This window comes from Lottia gigantea, assembly GCF_000327385.1.
Source record: "Lottia gigantea unplaced genomic scaffold LOTGIsca_518, whole genome shotgun sequence".
NCBI lineage: Eukaryota > Metazoa > Mollusca > Gastropoda > Lottiidae > Lottia > Lottia gigantea.
The window spans coordinates 7,703-24,873 of record NW_008709775.1 but is presented as its reverse complement, the minus strand read 5'-3'; the positions used below and the strand labels follow the sequence as shown (position 1 = coordinate 24,873).

The 17,171-nt window shown below is 34.2% G+C and overlaps 1 protein-coding gene across 1 annotated transcript; it reads right to left on the bottom strand.

Annotated features, from left to right (window-relative positions):
* Positions 1-103: 103 nt before the first annotated feature.
* LOTGIDRAFT_175878 (hypothetical protein) lies at positions 104-2,971 on the bottom strand (the record flags this gene model as incomplete). Its single annotated transcript, XM_009062544.1, has 5 exons — positions 104-169; positions 845-931; positions 2,324-2,389; positions 2,834-2,935; positions 2,969-2,971. 5 exons carry the CDS (start codon positions 2,969-2,971, stop codon positions 104-106), a joined length of 324 nt encoding a protein of 107 aa, XP_009060792.1.
* Between the last annotated feature and the right edge of the window lie 14,200 nt (positions 2,972-17,171).

The window sequence follows — 17,171 nt, the reverse complement described above, 5'->3', positions numbered from 1 at the left end:
ACGAGTTTGTACAAAACAAACAATAGCAGTTGTACCCCCTTCACATCTAAGAGACCCTATCCCATTCCTATCTCAATAGACATTTAAATAATATGCAGTTATTTCAGACTTGAGCAATTGGTGCACTCAATTCTTTGATTAAATTGAGTTGTCTCCCCTTAGTCTGTCTCTAGAATAAAACAGGAACTTGTGAGTTATAACTAAGGTCTGCATGCCACTAAGAAAAGACTGTGGGCTCCAACCCTCAACCTTATGTATTGAAAAAGAAAATTCGAACTCACCATCTAGGTAGATGCAGATAAACAATTTAACTTAAAGCTAGCTTCAAACTGAATTGGCTTCAAATACCTGCAAAAAGAAACTATTTGTAAATAGGGGGTGGGGGTTTTAGGTGCATCTCTTTAGAGAGTGGAGGCAATTTTGATTTGGACGATATTTAGCTATGAATACAACAGCTTGAGATAGTATGACGAATGGGGGCTGCTTATTATGACAACCTTCACTATCAAAAACATCTATTGCTATATGCAGGTAAGAAAGAAAATTTGTCAGGGCACGAGGGCTTATCATATCCATCGCATAAGAAAGGGCGATGTGCAATGAACGAGAGGGCAGAAGGGTTAATCACACACTCCGCATGAAAAAAGTCAAAATTATGTCATGGGAGTTATTTACAACCATAAGAAAAGATGATGCAATGAATGAGATGGCAGGAGGGCTAATCACACCCATCACATGAAAAAGGGGCGATATGCAAAGATACCCAAACCACAGGATTGTACAATACTCCCCCCACCTCTACAAGGGCAAGGGCAGGATCTTGTGTATATAAATATAAGCTCACCTTTATCAAAATGTTGACAGAAATTTCAAATGTCTTCACTTTCAAACTATCTTTGGAACTAAATGGATCCATTTCTTCATCTGGTATCTGCACAAAATTGAAAAAATATTTTAGTACATGCTGTAATGACCCAAGACCACAACACAATAACAATACCTCCACCTAGTCGGATGTCCTTGTAAGCTGGTGATTTAAATAATTGAGTAACAGTGTAGGCCTACCCTTAATTCATAAAGTCCCACCCCATCCAATTATAACAACTGATGAGGTGGGCAGGAAGGTTTTTCAAACACCCTGCATGAGGAAATGCGAAATAATGCGAGAAGGGAGAGGGCTCTTCACACACAACCATGAGAAAAGACGATTTGCATTGAATGAGGTGGCAGAACGGCTAATCACACCCACCGCCTTAGAAAAAACGATAATTATACATGGTTATCAAATAATGACCAATAAAATGGTAAAACATTTAACAAATCTGTGCAAATATATTGACATATTTGTACAAGAATAATAAAAAGTTTTAAATCTCAGATATTGAAGTAGAGTAGGGGTTGGGGTGTGGAAGGGCTAGCTAGAGGTGTGGAAGACAGGGGAGAGGAGACAGGCTATCACCATGCCTCATGACCACCTTGACTATCAAAAACATAAACTTACCAATTAAACCTGGTTGATTGGTTTCTTTCTTCACAATGGTAACCTCGGGATCCTATCGGTAACAGTTAAATCTGCAAAGGTAAATTTCAGTGTTAAACAAACTTAGCTATGAAGGAATATTTACCCATCCGCCCTCTCTTTCAATAAGAACAGCTCTATAAATTGAAGAGAATATCAAGTGCTATATGCAGAAGAGACAAAATTTCACAGGGCAGGAGAGCTAAAGCACCCACCGCATGGGAAAATACGAAATGCAATAAACGAAAGGGCAGGAGGCTAATAACACCCACCTCATGAGAAAGGATCTAGAGGGCAAGTTGGCTAATCACGTCCACTGCATGAGGAAACGTGATATGCAATGAATCAGGACCAAATCATATGCAACTGATGAGGGTGGGGAGGCGAAATAATGCAAGATGGGGAGGGCTCTTCACAACCATTAGAAAAGACAATTTGCATTGAATGAGATGGCAGAAAGGCTAATCAAAACCCACTGCTTGCAAAAAAAGAAAGGCTTATTACACCCATGACATGAGAAAATGCAAGGAATGAGATGGCAGGAGGGCTAATCACACCACCCGCATGGGAAAAGGCGACATACAACGCGAGGGCATATTCACCACCCCTTCACCCCCAACAACAGGCGATTTACAAAGGCTATTCAGTTTGAAAATGCCTTGGGCTTGGAGGTGCAAAAATGATAGGTCACTAAAAAAAGGGGGTGGGGGGTTCCAATCATGCTTTCAGTAAAATTGTCCAGAAAATCTGTGGAAATCTGCATTGCTGATTGGATTTTGATCAAAGTTAAAAGACTAAACTTACCATTTGAATTGAAATCCAGTCTATTTCCTTTGAATCTTGACATTTAAATCCTTGAGAACAATAATCCTACAAAATTTCACAATATAATTTAAAAAATATTCCTTATTCTTGGAAATGCCACTGAGTAATGAAAAGCCCGCTAAAACTTGCAGATCCAAGTATGCAAGTGACAACGGTGCGCGTTACTCCTCCCATTTTTAGAATGACATCAAAGTTTTGGCCAATCATCTGCTGTCTTTTACTCAACACGTGCCTAACGTCTGAGTCCGTGCTGCCAAATGTTGTTTAATATTTCTGGAGGTTAAAAGCTGTCAAAAATCCGTCAACTATTTGACATGATAACTATTTGAATTTAAAGATTCGTTTCATGGATTTTTTCAGATTGTAGCTCGCAATGACTTAGACAAGAGATGGGGGCACAAATGTTCATATTAAAAGTCTAAATTTTCTTTTAAATCGAGAGTAAATTTTAATCACAAATCGTTTAAAAAATTCTAACAAAATACTCACATTTGTCTGATGTTCATTATTCGAATGACGACCTTTAACTTCTCTGTTTAGTAATAATTCGAGCCTAAACATCAGTGCGAAATACATGGCACTACGTTCCCTCTAAAAATAAATCGAAATACATTTAGGACTTACCATTTTTCCGAAATATTACGATTTTACATACAAAAATCTCCCTTTTTACGATACATTCCTCAGAAAAATGTCATAGAAAATAGCCCCCCACCCCCCATATTTTTCCCTGAAACACAAACCCTAAATGAAAGTCACATCTTGTCCTTAAAATACAAGCAACAAATAAATCGAACGTTTTCCTGTGAAAAATTTGACGCATATTTCGCGTGAACAGCCAGGCTTTACTCACACTAATAAAATATTTGATTTTCAACGCCAGCCCTTCACAAAATAAGGAATTTTGAGATGGCAAACAATGAAAAAAATGTGACAGGCAGGAACGAGACCTGTTGTTCACGCAAAATTATTGTTTAATTTTCTCAGCAGAACATTCAATATTCTGCGTGTACTTTTAGGGTGCAAAATGTGCTGCAATGGTGCTTCCTTTAAGATTAAAGACTGGACAGGAGGTGAGAATTAAAAACAATTGCATATATTACTACTGACTATGCAATCATATTAAGTGACCTATAAAACTGTCCAAATTATTTACCGTGCATAATTTCAGGGTTAAGTGCGTTGCATTATGGCTTCATAAGAGATTTTGTGATTGGGCGAGAGGTAAATGAACTAGTATTTCATCGTTTGTGGAGGGGGGTGGGCGCTAAACCTATTCGGTGAAAATTGACGTCAAATTTTCTCAAAAACTGTTAAAATCAAATTGTGTGTGTTTTGTGGGGTAAAATTAGTAAAGATGTTCATGAAATACCTTTCAAAAGCGTTCCAGAGTTGCCTTTTCGCAAGAAACACCTCTCGCACGTCTTCCTGTTTCCATTTTGGCCGTAATATGAATTTTCTCGACGTCTGCTGACGTCGCCTCGTTTTCAATCTAGCCTCTTTGCAAGTGAAAGGGTGGATAAGAAATTGTTGTGGGCACAAAAATAAAGATTTGCTCACTAAAAATAGGAAATTTTTGGGACGGACCCACCTGAAATATTATTACATTATCGTTTTTATCATTGAAATCTATTTTTGTGTTGAAAATAAATTGATAGGAATAATTTTTTGGTAACAACCTCTTAGAAAAATAATCGGTCCCTGAAAAAGGACCAGACGACATGCACATGACTCAAAAAAGGGGGTGTGGCTATAGTGTAGTCCGAAACAGTGCGCAAAATAGTCATAGGCTAAAATTTCGAAATAAAAAAATACCAATCAGCAAAATAAAACACAGTAAACGATGTGTTTCTGCTCTTGAATATATGAAAATATATGCATGTGCATAGTTGATGTTAGAAATTCACTGAAAATAGGTCAGTGTATTGTGGAAATGAATGGGATTCAGTCTGTATTTCGCTTCTTCCGAAAAAAGCCATGGTGTCATGTTGTACCGGTAGCCATAATATACTTATCAAATAAGGCCTTTTTGTATTTATTTACTTTATTTTATCGACCAATAGCCTACTCTTTCAAACTGCTTAAATTGCAGGATTGGCAGTGCTTTATTTTCTAAAATCAACCCCACACCTAGAATGGATTTGAAAAGAATTTGGCAGTGGCCACTCTCAATCAAGTTCTGTAGCCGCTGCTGGCTAAAATGTCCAGATCAGAATAAGAAATAGCATATCAATATATCTTGTGCTTCTTTGATAGGCTTAAATGTTTAAAATCTAAATTGGAATCATAATAAGTCTTTGTGACCAAACAAACAGACGACAATTTGTCACATTTTACCAACCCTTATGTTGTATAGTCTATAGGAGAGATTTAACTGTTGTCTGTAGCCTAGCTCTTTAACGTCGAAGGCTTGAATAGCCCTCCATGTGTTTCCGGTTCCGGTTCTAAAGTTTGTACACTACTTACTTCAAATTTCAATAATATTGAATAAAATAAGATTGTCAGTGGTGTGAAATGAATGTGACATAAAGAAATGTCTTAAAGGAATCAGGGAAATATAGCGTCACCTGTCTCAATGACACAGCAACTGGGAAATTAGCTATAGTGTAGCGGCAAATCGTCATGTACTTCTACTAGGGTGATGTCTGATCGAGCTCCAAAATAATTGATCCTACTTGTTATGTGTTTATCCATCTAGGTGTAGTCTGTGGTGCCAAGAAGAGACCAAACTGTGTACATCTTGCCACTGCAATGTTTTTAGTGAGCTGCATACTCGATTCTATGCACCCTTTACTAAGTGGCATGTTTTCAAACAAGGAAATTTAAGACCAGTGATTCGATAGAAAAGCTTCTTCTATAAATCTCAAAACAGAATTTTTATACCAGTGTTTCAAAAGAACACCTGATCCATGAATTCTAGACTAAAATTCCCAATCTTTATAAAAACACAACTTAAATCCAGAATATACTAAATGACAAGATTTATTACAGCACTTTATAATAAATAATAATAAATACTAACAACATCTTATAGTTTTGAAATTTATTCCAAAACAAAAGCCTTGATATAAGTAGAATATTTGTAAAAGCGAGATAAGAATTGTAGAAATGATACAAATGGCATCCAACGCACGTTAGCTGAGGGACTAGTTTTATGGGCTTTGATAATTCAACAGACTTGAAAAGAATCACATAAATATAAGACAAACGATATCAAATTATGAAATATTGACAATGAGTGATTTAGTTAATGATAGATAATTGATGATAGCTATGGAATGACCATCTGTACAATGTCAAGATATTACGAACTGCGTCTAATACCTTGACTTCATAAGGCTCTTTTCTTGTGTCATGTAAGTTTGTAAATGCAGCGATTTGGTTGTATTGTATGCTACCAAATACAGTCAAAAGAACATCTGTAATTCATATTTCATCATGTTTTAAGTCTTTATGTCGAGGACTCTTATTGCGTACAATCCAATCAAGTCGCTGCATTCTGTGATACATCTTGCAGGCATAAAACCCTATCAGGTCAAGGTTTTGGACACAGTTCGTAATAGCTTGATATTGTGAAGATGTGGAATGACAGAAAGTATGTACATCTTATTAATATCAGTATATAATCTGCATGTTTCTAGCTGATGAATATGGAAATAATGTCGAGATGAATATGAATGGACACAAACACAAATACAGGATTTCAAGTAGGTCGGTGAACACAATTATCCTACAGGCAATGCAACTGATGAATTACACCAAGCACATAGACCTGAAGATGAATTACAGCAGGTATTACAAGACAGGCAAGCACATAGACCCTAAGAACAGTCTTGTCTGAAAGCAGAACCATTTTTTCCGTGAACATACTAATTGGTGGTTCATAGAAATTATTTGTCCATATCTGAAACGAAACGATTTCTCTATTATTCTTCGTCAATGATTCCATTGAATGATCTTGACTCCAGCAGATTGCTTTTCTTCACGGCTTATCTTCATTCTGGGCCTTACTGTCTTCGCATTATAAAGATAAAGAACGCTGATTGGACATCCACATATATTCACACACCAATATCAATGAGAATTTCTTCAGGTTGTAGCAACTGCTGTGGATTCATTGGTATCATCCTTTTCAAATATTATTCTTAAGCGTAATCTGTTGGACCTAAAAAAACAACATAAAAGTGATTACTTACTCCTGTAGAGATCTGTTCAAGGTGAAATTATTGTCTCATCTATTTTAGTAATCTATTGAATAGGACTTGGGAAGGGTGGTTATCCTATATGGGAACATGATGCAAGATCTTAAAACGGCAAAAATTGGTCAATGCATCCAGATGTTCAGTAGATTCGGATAGAATAACTCTATGCCTAATCGGGGAATCTGCAGTTGGAAACCTTACAAAGTGTTAGGAATCCAGAAGTGGGTTCAATTGGCTTTGGAATAAGGGATTATATTTCCAAATTTGAATGTAGTCCTATGAGAAAACTTGATACATAAGCAACAAAATGAACGTCTTTAACTTATTCCTAGGTGAAATTTATCTTTAAGATAGACAGAAATAGTCATGGGCAAAGGAGCACAAGTCATAATACTGACATTTATTAACTCAACGTTTCACATGCTCATACAGGCTGTGTTATCAAGAGAAGTTTACCTTTTAAGATAAATCCAGAGTACGACTCCCAGTAATTCCTTGAGAACTATGATAGATAGGAATAATACAATAACTTGACATGTATTGGATATTACTTGTTTCATATTACTGAGCAGAGATTCCAACTGTACACTAGCTGCTTTATTGTATGGTGACTTCTTTCTATAATATAAAGAAACATTTTAAACTGATATATGACCACGAGAGTTCTGACAGAGCGAATTATTATACTACATTTAAATTCACTTTTAGTGGTTCACCAATCAAATTATTAGATGCTAAAATCATTACAAGCTACGTTTTTGTGAATGAGGCTGTAAATAAACAATTTTATTAAAATTTCTTTTGTTTTCTGATGTATTTCACCTCCATTGTAATCTAACAAGTTTTCTAATATAGTACTGTTCCAATGATGTTATTCTTAACGATTCAAAGGGTGTCATGTAAGACTTATTTTATGTTGATTGCCTGAAAAAATTGATATTAAACAGACTAACCTGTGATACAATTGTGGTGTAATAGGTGGAAATCTACATCCAGGACTAGATACACTCAATAACTCATCATCATCATCATTCTCTACCTCACAGTTAATATTCAGATTCAGATATTTCACGTACTGACAGTACGAATGGTTATGTATCCGTCCAATAGCTTGCTGTTGTTTCTTGTGTAGATGAACAGCAAATTTATGACGTTCTATATAAGCTGACATCCAATTTAAATAACTGGGATATTCCACTGTATTTATCTGATGAGCATGGGCTATTATTCTGGTATTTACCATCTGATCTTGTAGATCTTCATATGTTGCCTTAAAAAAATAAATCAAATCTTTGCTTTAAATTTTCATAACTTTTAGGCCTTCCTACCGTTGCTAGGAGTAACAGAGCAGAAAACTTAATTCATATTTCTGATAATTAATTTTAGATCACTATCTTATGACATAAAATGATGGGTGTGCAACAGAGAATTAAGTGTGATTTTCCAATTGACTTGGTAAATTCTACTAAATTTATACTTATACTGATATAAAAAGTTAAAAATCAAAATAGCATATCTCAGGGATGAATGGAGATTTGTGAAAAGTGAACATGCGAAAATTTTATGCGTTTTACTCACCGAACCATAGTTGAGACCAAGTTTTGTAATGGCTTTCGTATTCAGCATATCATTAGATATATACATTGAGAAATACACCAATAAACATATTACAATGGTTAATATACTTTTAGGTACAAATAATGTAGCCAACACCTAAAATAAATATATACATATTAGTAAGTTGGAAGTAAGTATGATGCTTTTTCTTGCAATTTATTACAAAATGTCTAAAGAAGGGTCACATAAGCACACTGATCTCTATAAATTGAATATTTCATGCAAAAAGCCTCTCAATTTGATGAACTTCATCCATGCAGGTTCAACCCAAAGGTGTCAATATAGAAACAGTTTCATAAGGTAGTCCCCCTATTTCTGTAATAGCCAAAGATAACCATGATTGGCAGTGAAAATGGGAATGGAAAATACATTAATATTTATTTATGTTATTATTATTATTATTGAGTATATTTTGAAACCAGTTTCTACCTTAATGATGTAATAAAGATATACAATCATTTATATTTATATACACTTACCTGTGAAAAGAACTGACGACAAGCAGAACTATCTCTACACTTTATACCTCCTTTCTTAATCTTTGGTTGTTCTTCTTCAAATACATCATTATCTAACGGTTTATCTGGAAACAACAAAATGTGATATTCACATTATTACCCCTTTAACTTTTGGATGGGATGTTATTTGTGTCATTTGACAGTAGGGAGTAATTAAATCTTAAGATCAACAGAGAGAAGAAACAACTTCTGGGCACAATTACTTTCAATCATGACTTCCAATCATTCAATCACTTTTACCAGCTTTTTGTCTCTTTTGTATATTTTATAGAGTATAAACACACTTTGTTTAATACATATCCTACTGCATAATATCTAACTAGCACTCTTTTATAACATCAGTGGCGTTTTCATGCATATTTGATGACAGCTGGAAAATTCATGAATTTTCTCTTTTCTTAAGGAAAGGAGGTTGACATGGGCACGTATGCCTAGAAAATAAATAAATGATAAATGATACATACCACTGGATGATCTACAATCAATGTATTCTGGATAACCAAATATCAACAGACGACACATGGATACAGACTGGAAGAAACGATGCAGAAACAAAATGGCATCCACAATAATAAAACTGGCCAGGAAAGCATAAAATGTCACTTGAGAATCTGACTTGTTTTTCTTATCTGAATGTGATGGGCCTGTATCATTAGAACCAGGTTTGTGGAAGGGATACGTCCATTGGTTGTATATCTTCACATTTCGTATCCGTTTGATATTAGGCGTTTTCTGAGGATTTATACTCTGAGCTGTATGACCGAATTTATCTGATGACATCATTTCCTGTACATTAGGAACATCCGGCATTGATGATCTTAAATCTGAAAGAAAAACGAGTTGATAAGATTCATTTCACAGTAACTGTTCTGAGTAATATCCTTGTCGTTAGGAAAAATTATCATTTTAATATTTCATTAAAAGCTGAGGCTAGCATTACGTAAACTGTTCAGGTAATTTGACAAATTTCAAACACTTTTTAGAACAAGATTAGAAACGTAATAATATTAAGTAATAGTATAACTTATATTATTTCATTGAAAGCTATGCTTAACTCCCTTTGAACTCTTAATGCTTGGTTGATAAAATCAACTTGTCTCGAAATGTAGACATGAGAATAAGTTCTACTTTTCCAACTTCAGTAAGAAATCCTAGGAATTACTAAGGATGCAAGCTGAAATAGTTCAGTTGTTTGAAGGTCGCATAGCGTGAAACTCTGATTAAACAATATGTTTTTAGGTTCTGTTTTAATATTTCTATTACACAATAGAACAATATTGTGTTCGGAATTAAATTCACGAAAGGACTCACCAACATTAAGTTTAGACAAATCATAAAAGAGACCAGCCCAGTTCATAAAGGGTTTGGTTTCAACCTTAGCAGTAAAACTCCTGATAGTCTGTATACTGGCATGGAGAAATCTGGCACCAGCCAACCAGGAATTCTGGCGAATACTACTGTAAGATTTCCTGACATCATCATTGATCTGATCAATCAGACTGGAGGTATACATCTGGAAGTTGGATCTGAAATAGAAAAAACATTATGGTGAAATCTGACCTCTGAGTTTTAAAAACACTCTGACCTTTATCTTTCTCGATTATCTTCTTCTTAAGCCAGTCAAAAATATTCTGATATTCTGTATTTTCCAAATTCCTAAGGTGTTCTAGTCATTTGATTTGTCAAACACTAAAATCGATCTTAGATTTATTCAATTTTATTATCCATTCAGATTACTGTTTTTCTATAGATCTGGTTTTAATCTTAATCAATTTTTCGAAAAGAAGTTCCTAGTTTGACATTCGTATTTTCGTAACTATAGAATTAACAGAAGGGCTTCTTTTAGTTAGTCCCAATGGGCTGAATGTTAGACAGGATCATATCACTTTGGTGTAATGGACCTAATTGTGAAAATGTAAAATTATTCATTATTTATTATTAATGAAGAATAAACTAACCTGAATGTAAGAAGATCTTGTGAAAGTAATTGTGTAACTCTATCAGTATGATGTTTTAATAATTCAGGTATTTTATGATTTCTAAACGTTTTTTCAGTCTTCTCTTGTAATATCTGATGTAGCTAAAATAAAAAAAAAATGGCCTTGAGAACAGAGATTCACCACAAACCATGGCGGGAAAACCGTCTTTAAACCACGAGAAAAACCCATCAAATGTCTGGCATAGTATAATTCAGACACTAACAGGTAAATGAGAGGTTGGAATGTTTTCTGCCAAGCAATTAGGTACCTCCTGAAGGTTAGAAAAATTCTGCCTAAACCAGTAGCTCTGAAAGTCGCCCTGTCATCAACTTCTTTTATTTTCTGAACTTACTCTATCAATATCTTGAACTATCTGTGTCATATCTTTATAACATTGAGATTTAGTTTGGTTAGCCTCTGTATCTTGTCTCTGTAGCTCTGCTGTTAAATGCTGCTCTATGTAGGCTTGATTAAGATGTTGTATAGCTGATCTTGCTACTGACTGTTGTTTATAATCCATCACAAGGTTCACAGGCTCTCTGAATATATAAACCACAATTCAACTATAACCTGATTATATTCTTCTGTTGCTACCATATAAAAGACAGGTAATGCAATTTTGTTTGCAACAAGTGTAGCTTTATCAGGTCCAAAGGATCAAATTTTTCAATATCACATTATGTAATTTACAAAGAAATTGCTGATTGCAGCTTTGCCAATAGGCTCAAGTATTAAACATACTTTTTCAAGATCAGGGCAGTTTAGATAATGAATAATGAAATAAAACTTTACCTATTTACCACAACCAGCATTAGAGAAAAGACAGTGAATGTTGCTATTAAACTATAGAGAAATTTGAATGTCATATATATTATAGCCATACATATATGATACCATCTCAATACTGGCACATCTGGTAATGATCCTATAATCAAAAATACACAATTTATATCATAATCACCTGGTTACAAAACAAAAACATCAGCTGATGATAAAATGAATTTATTGTAATATTCTGATTTGTATGATATCATGAACATGATGTTACTATAAAGGTAACCATATAAGGCAAAATGGTACAAAACCCCTCAAGTTCTTAACCAATCACTGAAAATTTCATTTGCTGCATTTGTGTGGTGCCAGACAGGTCATGCTTACTCTATTAGACTCAACGAATACCACCTGTATATAAGAAATAATTCTTCCTTAATGATTGATACACTTCCTCATAATCATAGTTCACCTGCTGGAACCAATGTACTACCAAACTGTTATTTTGGATTTTGGGTTTGGTTTGATTTGGTGGTTTGGATTGTTAGTTTATCTTTTTGATCCTGATAATCTAGTATACTCACCTAAACCAAGTCCTAAACCAAAAGCAGCCAAGAAGAGTAGCAATATAACTGCACCACAGATTGATGCTATGAATTGTATAGAGAAAATAAATCCTGGTCGTATAATAGAGGGTTCATCTGATCTTACTGGTTCAATAGAACTTGTTTCTATGTCTTGTTCTGTAATATAAAATCACCCTTATTCTAAGATTCCAATTCTAGTTTGAACTATCAATATGAAAGTACTATATAATCGCCATTACCCCATGATACTGAATGAGGGCAAGCGTTGAGTAAGGTGGTGCTGAGTTACCATCATTGTATCCATCATGCATACCAGAACACCCATTTGTAGGAAAATGTACATTAGTTAATATCAAACCTATAAAATCTTGATCATGTTCTATTTGATGTTGTGTTAAACCAGGTTTGAAAACACGTAAATGATAAGTTGTAGTATTATCAGTAATAGTAACCAGCATTTCTTTCTCCAGGCTAGAATCATCACCAGATGGTACAGCAAATTGAAGGTGGAAAACTTTAGGACACTGGACAGCTACTTCGCATTCATACAATGGTTCACTAGGATATACTGGGTTGATCACATCTACTTTAAGTAAACCTAAAAATAGTAAAACAGAAGTTCGTCTTTAAGTATGGCATTTAGTTATTGACTATGATAAATAATACAATTTAATGTTTAATCATATTGCCATGTTTCAACTATGGTTCTCTCATCTATCAAACATATGGTGATAAAAACAAGAAAACCACTGTGGAACCATTTCAATATAATTAAAACAGTAATTGTTATCCATAAAGTGTATTATTTAATACAGATTTCATTAACAAATTCCAATGATAAGCCTTTAGCAAATAAAAGAGAACCAGGCACTGAATATTTCATTTTTCCTAGTCTGTTTTCACAAATTTCACCTTATGATTAACATATTTTTCTATACCTATAATTAATGCAAGTAAGCCTGATCAATACCTCAAATACTAACCTGGGCAATTATGTATTCTTCCTTTCAAATCAAACAACCAATGTGATCCATTATATTGTAGATTACTTTCTAATGACTTCCTTTTTAATAACCCCATTGGAAACACTGACTTTAATAATGATACTTTAGATGGAACATCCAACTTCAATCGAGGAGCAGCATTTTTATGAGTGACTATATAAGGATAGGACGCATTTTCAACTGTAACCACCATCAGATCTGGGTTGGATTCAAAAGGAAACTCTCGTTCTGTTGCAACTGTAGAATTCAGAAGAGCACTGAAGGCTTCAGATCCTACAAATATACAAACACATATTATTTAATAGCTTATCTCAAAAGAATAAAAACTCTTGGTAATATAAGAATAAATAAACGAAGTACTAACTATCAGAACAGCAAAATGATATATCAACACAATACTATTGTCTTATCTAATGGCCTTTATCTAAAATCTAAATTCAATGATCAAACCTAAAGGACAATAAAGCAAATGATTATGTGATAAGGGTTGAAAGGTTGCAGCATAACAACGTTCGGAAGCACTGGCCATGGCATTGTACTTTAAGTAGTACTTAAACCCATAAAGCCTCATCGCTAGGGAGTTACTGTAGACTATCTATTCATAGTTATGAGGTTGAATTGCATCAGGTATGTTTGAACCCCATCTATAACAATATGCAAGAAATGAATTAAGTTCATGAAAAGGGAGTTTCTACAGTTGCTTCTTAAAAAAAGGCACTAACCTGAAGAAATACCAACTAGACCGAATGGTTTAGTAGGTCTGACTAATATAGACTGTCCATTTATAACAGTTGATTGGACTGTTGATCCACTATTCTTATAGTTACCAACTCGAAACAGTTCCTTACTACCAGAAAATTCTCCTTCTAGAAAATCTGGCATGTTGACAACATTACCATCAACTAATATAGATAGGATATCATCTCTGAAAAAATATTCAAAAATGATATATTTGAATTGGTCCATTGGGCAATGTTCATGCCAAGTTTTCTTGTGTCTATTTACAGCTGGAACACCTCATTGACAAAGAAAAAGGCATTTTCTCACTGGATTCAATGAAATCATAGGTAAAACAAGACTTGGGTGTAATCTTAGATATATAAGATATATCCTTATACATTAGATATATCAAATATATTTAAGGATGCCACTGCTATGATCAAACGAATTCTGAGAATAAAATATCCATCTATTACAGTTTATCCAGATGACCCTGATTTGGGTGGACCATACACTTGAAATGAACAGAAAATCGTTATATGCTTGGCTATTCTATATAAATAAGAGATACTTACTTGTGAGTCATTCTGCCCTCAGTTTCCCACTTCAGATCACCTTGTAGTTCTATCTCTTTATAATATATTGGTTTGCCTTTATACTGTACAGCATAATTCAACTTTAATAATTTCTGTTGTTTTTTGGGTTGGATATGACAGAAGAAATAGTTAGATTGTGTGGTATTCCATTGTGGTTGAACTCTAAACTCAACTACTGTTCCTTTTCTACATTCATCTCTAGATAAAAGACAACAAAATCAATTCATGAAAGGAAGCACTTTTTCTGGTAATGTTAGACAACTTAAGAAATATTTGGATATATACCCAGTAACATATCAATGAGATAATTAATGATATCCAGAGGAGACAATATCACACAGCTCTATCCCCAGGAGAACTATTTCATGCAACTTTTTTTGCTGACTGAGATCTTCACTGTGGAAAGACTTCTGCACTTTAACTTTTAGCCCATTGAAGGCTCTCCAAACTGGATCACAAAAAGTGTTGAAAGCCTAAAGTACTTGCTTAACCAGAGCTAAGATGGCAAGCTGCAACCCAAGCACTCAAATAGCACATTTTTTTTAATACAACCAGTACTTACTTTTTAGACTGACAATGTTTTTTATGGTATTCTTTACAATTCTCAGTACAGTTCTTCCTAGCACAGCAGTTATAACATGCTTGTAACCTTGGTGACCAACCATTATCATTATCATTACCAGTTATTTTACAGTTCTCGTTATTTTTCATCTGAACTACACACTGTATAGTACAATTATCACAACCATCACTGTATCTCATACATCTGAAAATCATATTCCAAAATTATATTAAATATCATTACCTTACGTCTGAATTTCTAAAGAGCCAACTTATTTATGTGCTGCCACAGCTATGAGAATCATATATTTCTGTATCAATCCCTTCACATATTTCTTTACCATAGTGCCTCTTAGCCATGTTTTTAGCCTTTCGCTTGCTATACAGTATCAAACCTTTATATTGCAGACATCCTAATATATTTGGAACTTCATAATCACCCACCTTTTTGATTTGTGAACCCAGATTGTAGAATATTTAAAATAGTTTGGTTTAATTTCAAAGATATTAGTAATAGGTCCTGGTTCCACTGCTAAAAATGATTGTTCTTTAAGGTTCCTGGCAGTCGGGAATTTACCAAACATTCTGTAAGTTTCACATGGTTTAACTTGGTTATTACTATCTATATTATAGGTGATGTTCTAGAAATACAAATGATACACAATTGTCAGTAAATAGACAAGTAAGATTCAAACCAACAATGCCTGTACTGTGTGTTCTCGTCCAGAAACTTTAAGTGGAATGAAATGAAATAAATGGAGTTTTATGTCTACTCCTCTGCAACTAATGGGCTAATGAAGACAGAGGCAGAAATTGTAAATTGTGTTAGCACTGAAGTAAAATCAAACATTCTGCTGTAATTTGACATATTTTATGGGTCTTTGGTTAATTTCCTTCTTATTTCAGTTTTAAAAAAACAAAAAATTAACAAGACTTACCTGATGTCTTTCATAAAAGAGTTTATAATAACTAGGTACTGGATGTGGACAGTATCGTCTAAAATCTTCTAGCCTGGCACCTGGTGGTAAGCCATCACTCTGATGACTGCTATAGTTGACTGGTACAAATAACTGAGAGGCTTGTAATGATGTCAGGTGTACTTCCACTTTTAAATCAGTACCTGTAGAAATTATATCCTAGATATTAAGATCTAACCACTAATTGCAAAAAGAGTTGTTCTCAAGCCAGGACCAAGTATTAAAATGTACCCCGATGCCATTTTCCATGAATAACCTACAACCTAATATTTAGTGAAAATATGTCCAATATCTCTATAATTAAGACGTAAAAATATTAAGGTGTTAACTTTGATACTTTATGAAAAATCCTGAAGTGAAAAGTGTCATGAGCCATCCTATGTGATTGACGTGGCCTGATTTATACATAATGTGTAAAAGAGAGTTGCCTCCCTTAATTCCCTTGAGAAGTTGGCTAGTGTGCTTGTAAAAGTTCTGTCAGGACGACAGAGATTAATAAACATTGTTGAAATTCAAGAACTGAATTTTTAATATATTCGAAGTGCGAGTACCTAAACAAACCCACTGATGTGGCGAAAAGAGTTATCATTTTCTTCTGGTCCTCTGATATTTATAAATTCTACCTACCTCTATCAATAGTATATGTTCTCAGTCCAATAAAATCTGATGGTCTAATATACTCTATTATTTTACTATCATTCTGTATAGCATAAACATTCTCTATTATCAAATTATTAGATCCTACTGGTGGCTTTAATAATTTTCTCTCTGAAATAAAAAGAATCACGTATTTACTTCTTTTTATTTAAAGGAAAAAACCCTTTACTTTCAATCTGACCAGTATAGCTGATAATGCAAACCTTAGGAAACCCTTGTTAGTGGCTCAACTATCATTGAACCCCCAGTAAGGGAGCCCCCATCCCCATAAAAAATATTAACAGACATTAAATTGACTTAAGGTGGGATCTCAGAAGGCAGGAGAACATAAATGTCCCCGGGGGAGGAGCGCCAACCTACATAGATTCACAGGCACCCACTCATCTCTTTTTATCAAAAAGGAGCTATATACATTGATCTGAATTTGTAATAAATAACTAAATACAACACTGACTATAACAGAAAAGCTACTTGATATCTAAACTACTTATTAATTGACAAACTAGACATCATTTACCAGTTACGGCATTAAAGGGAGAGAAATGCAGAAATTCTGTATCACAAATCCAAACTTTGATCAAATTTGTATTTCTACTATCAAATGCACAGGACCAGTAAAAAAAACATGAATATAAATC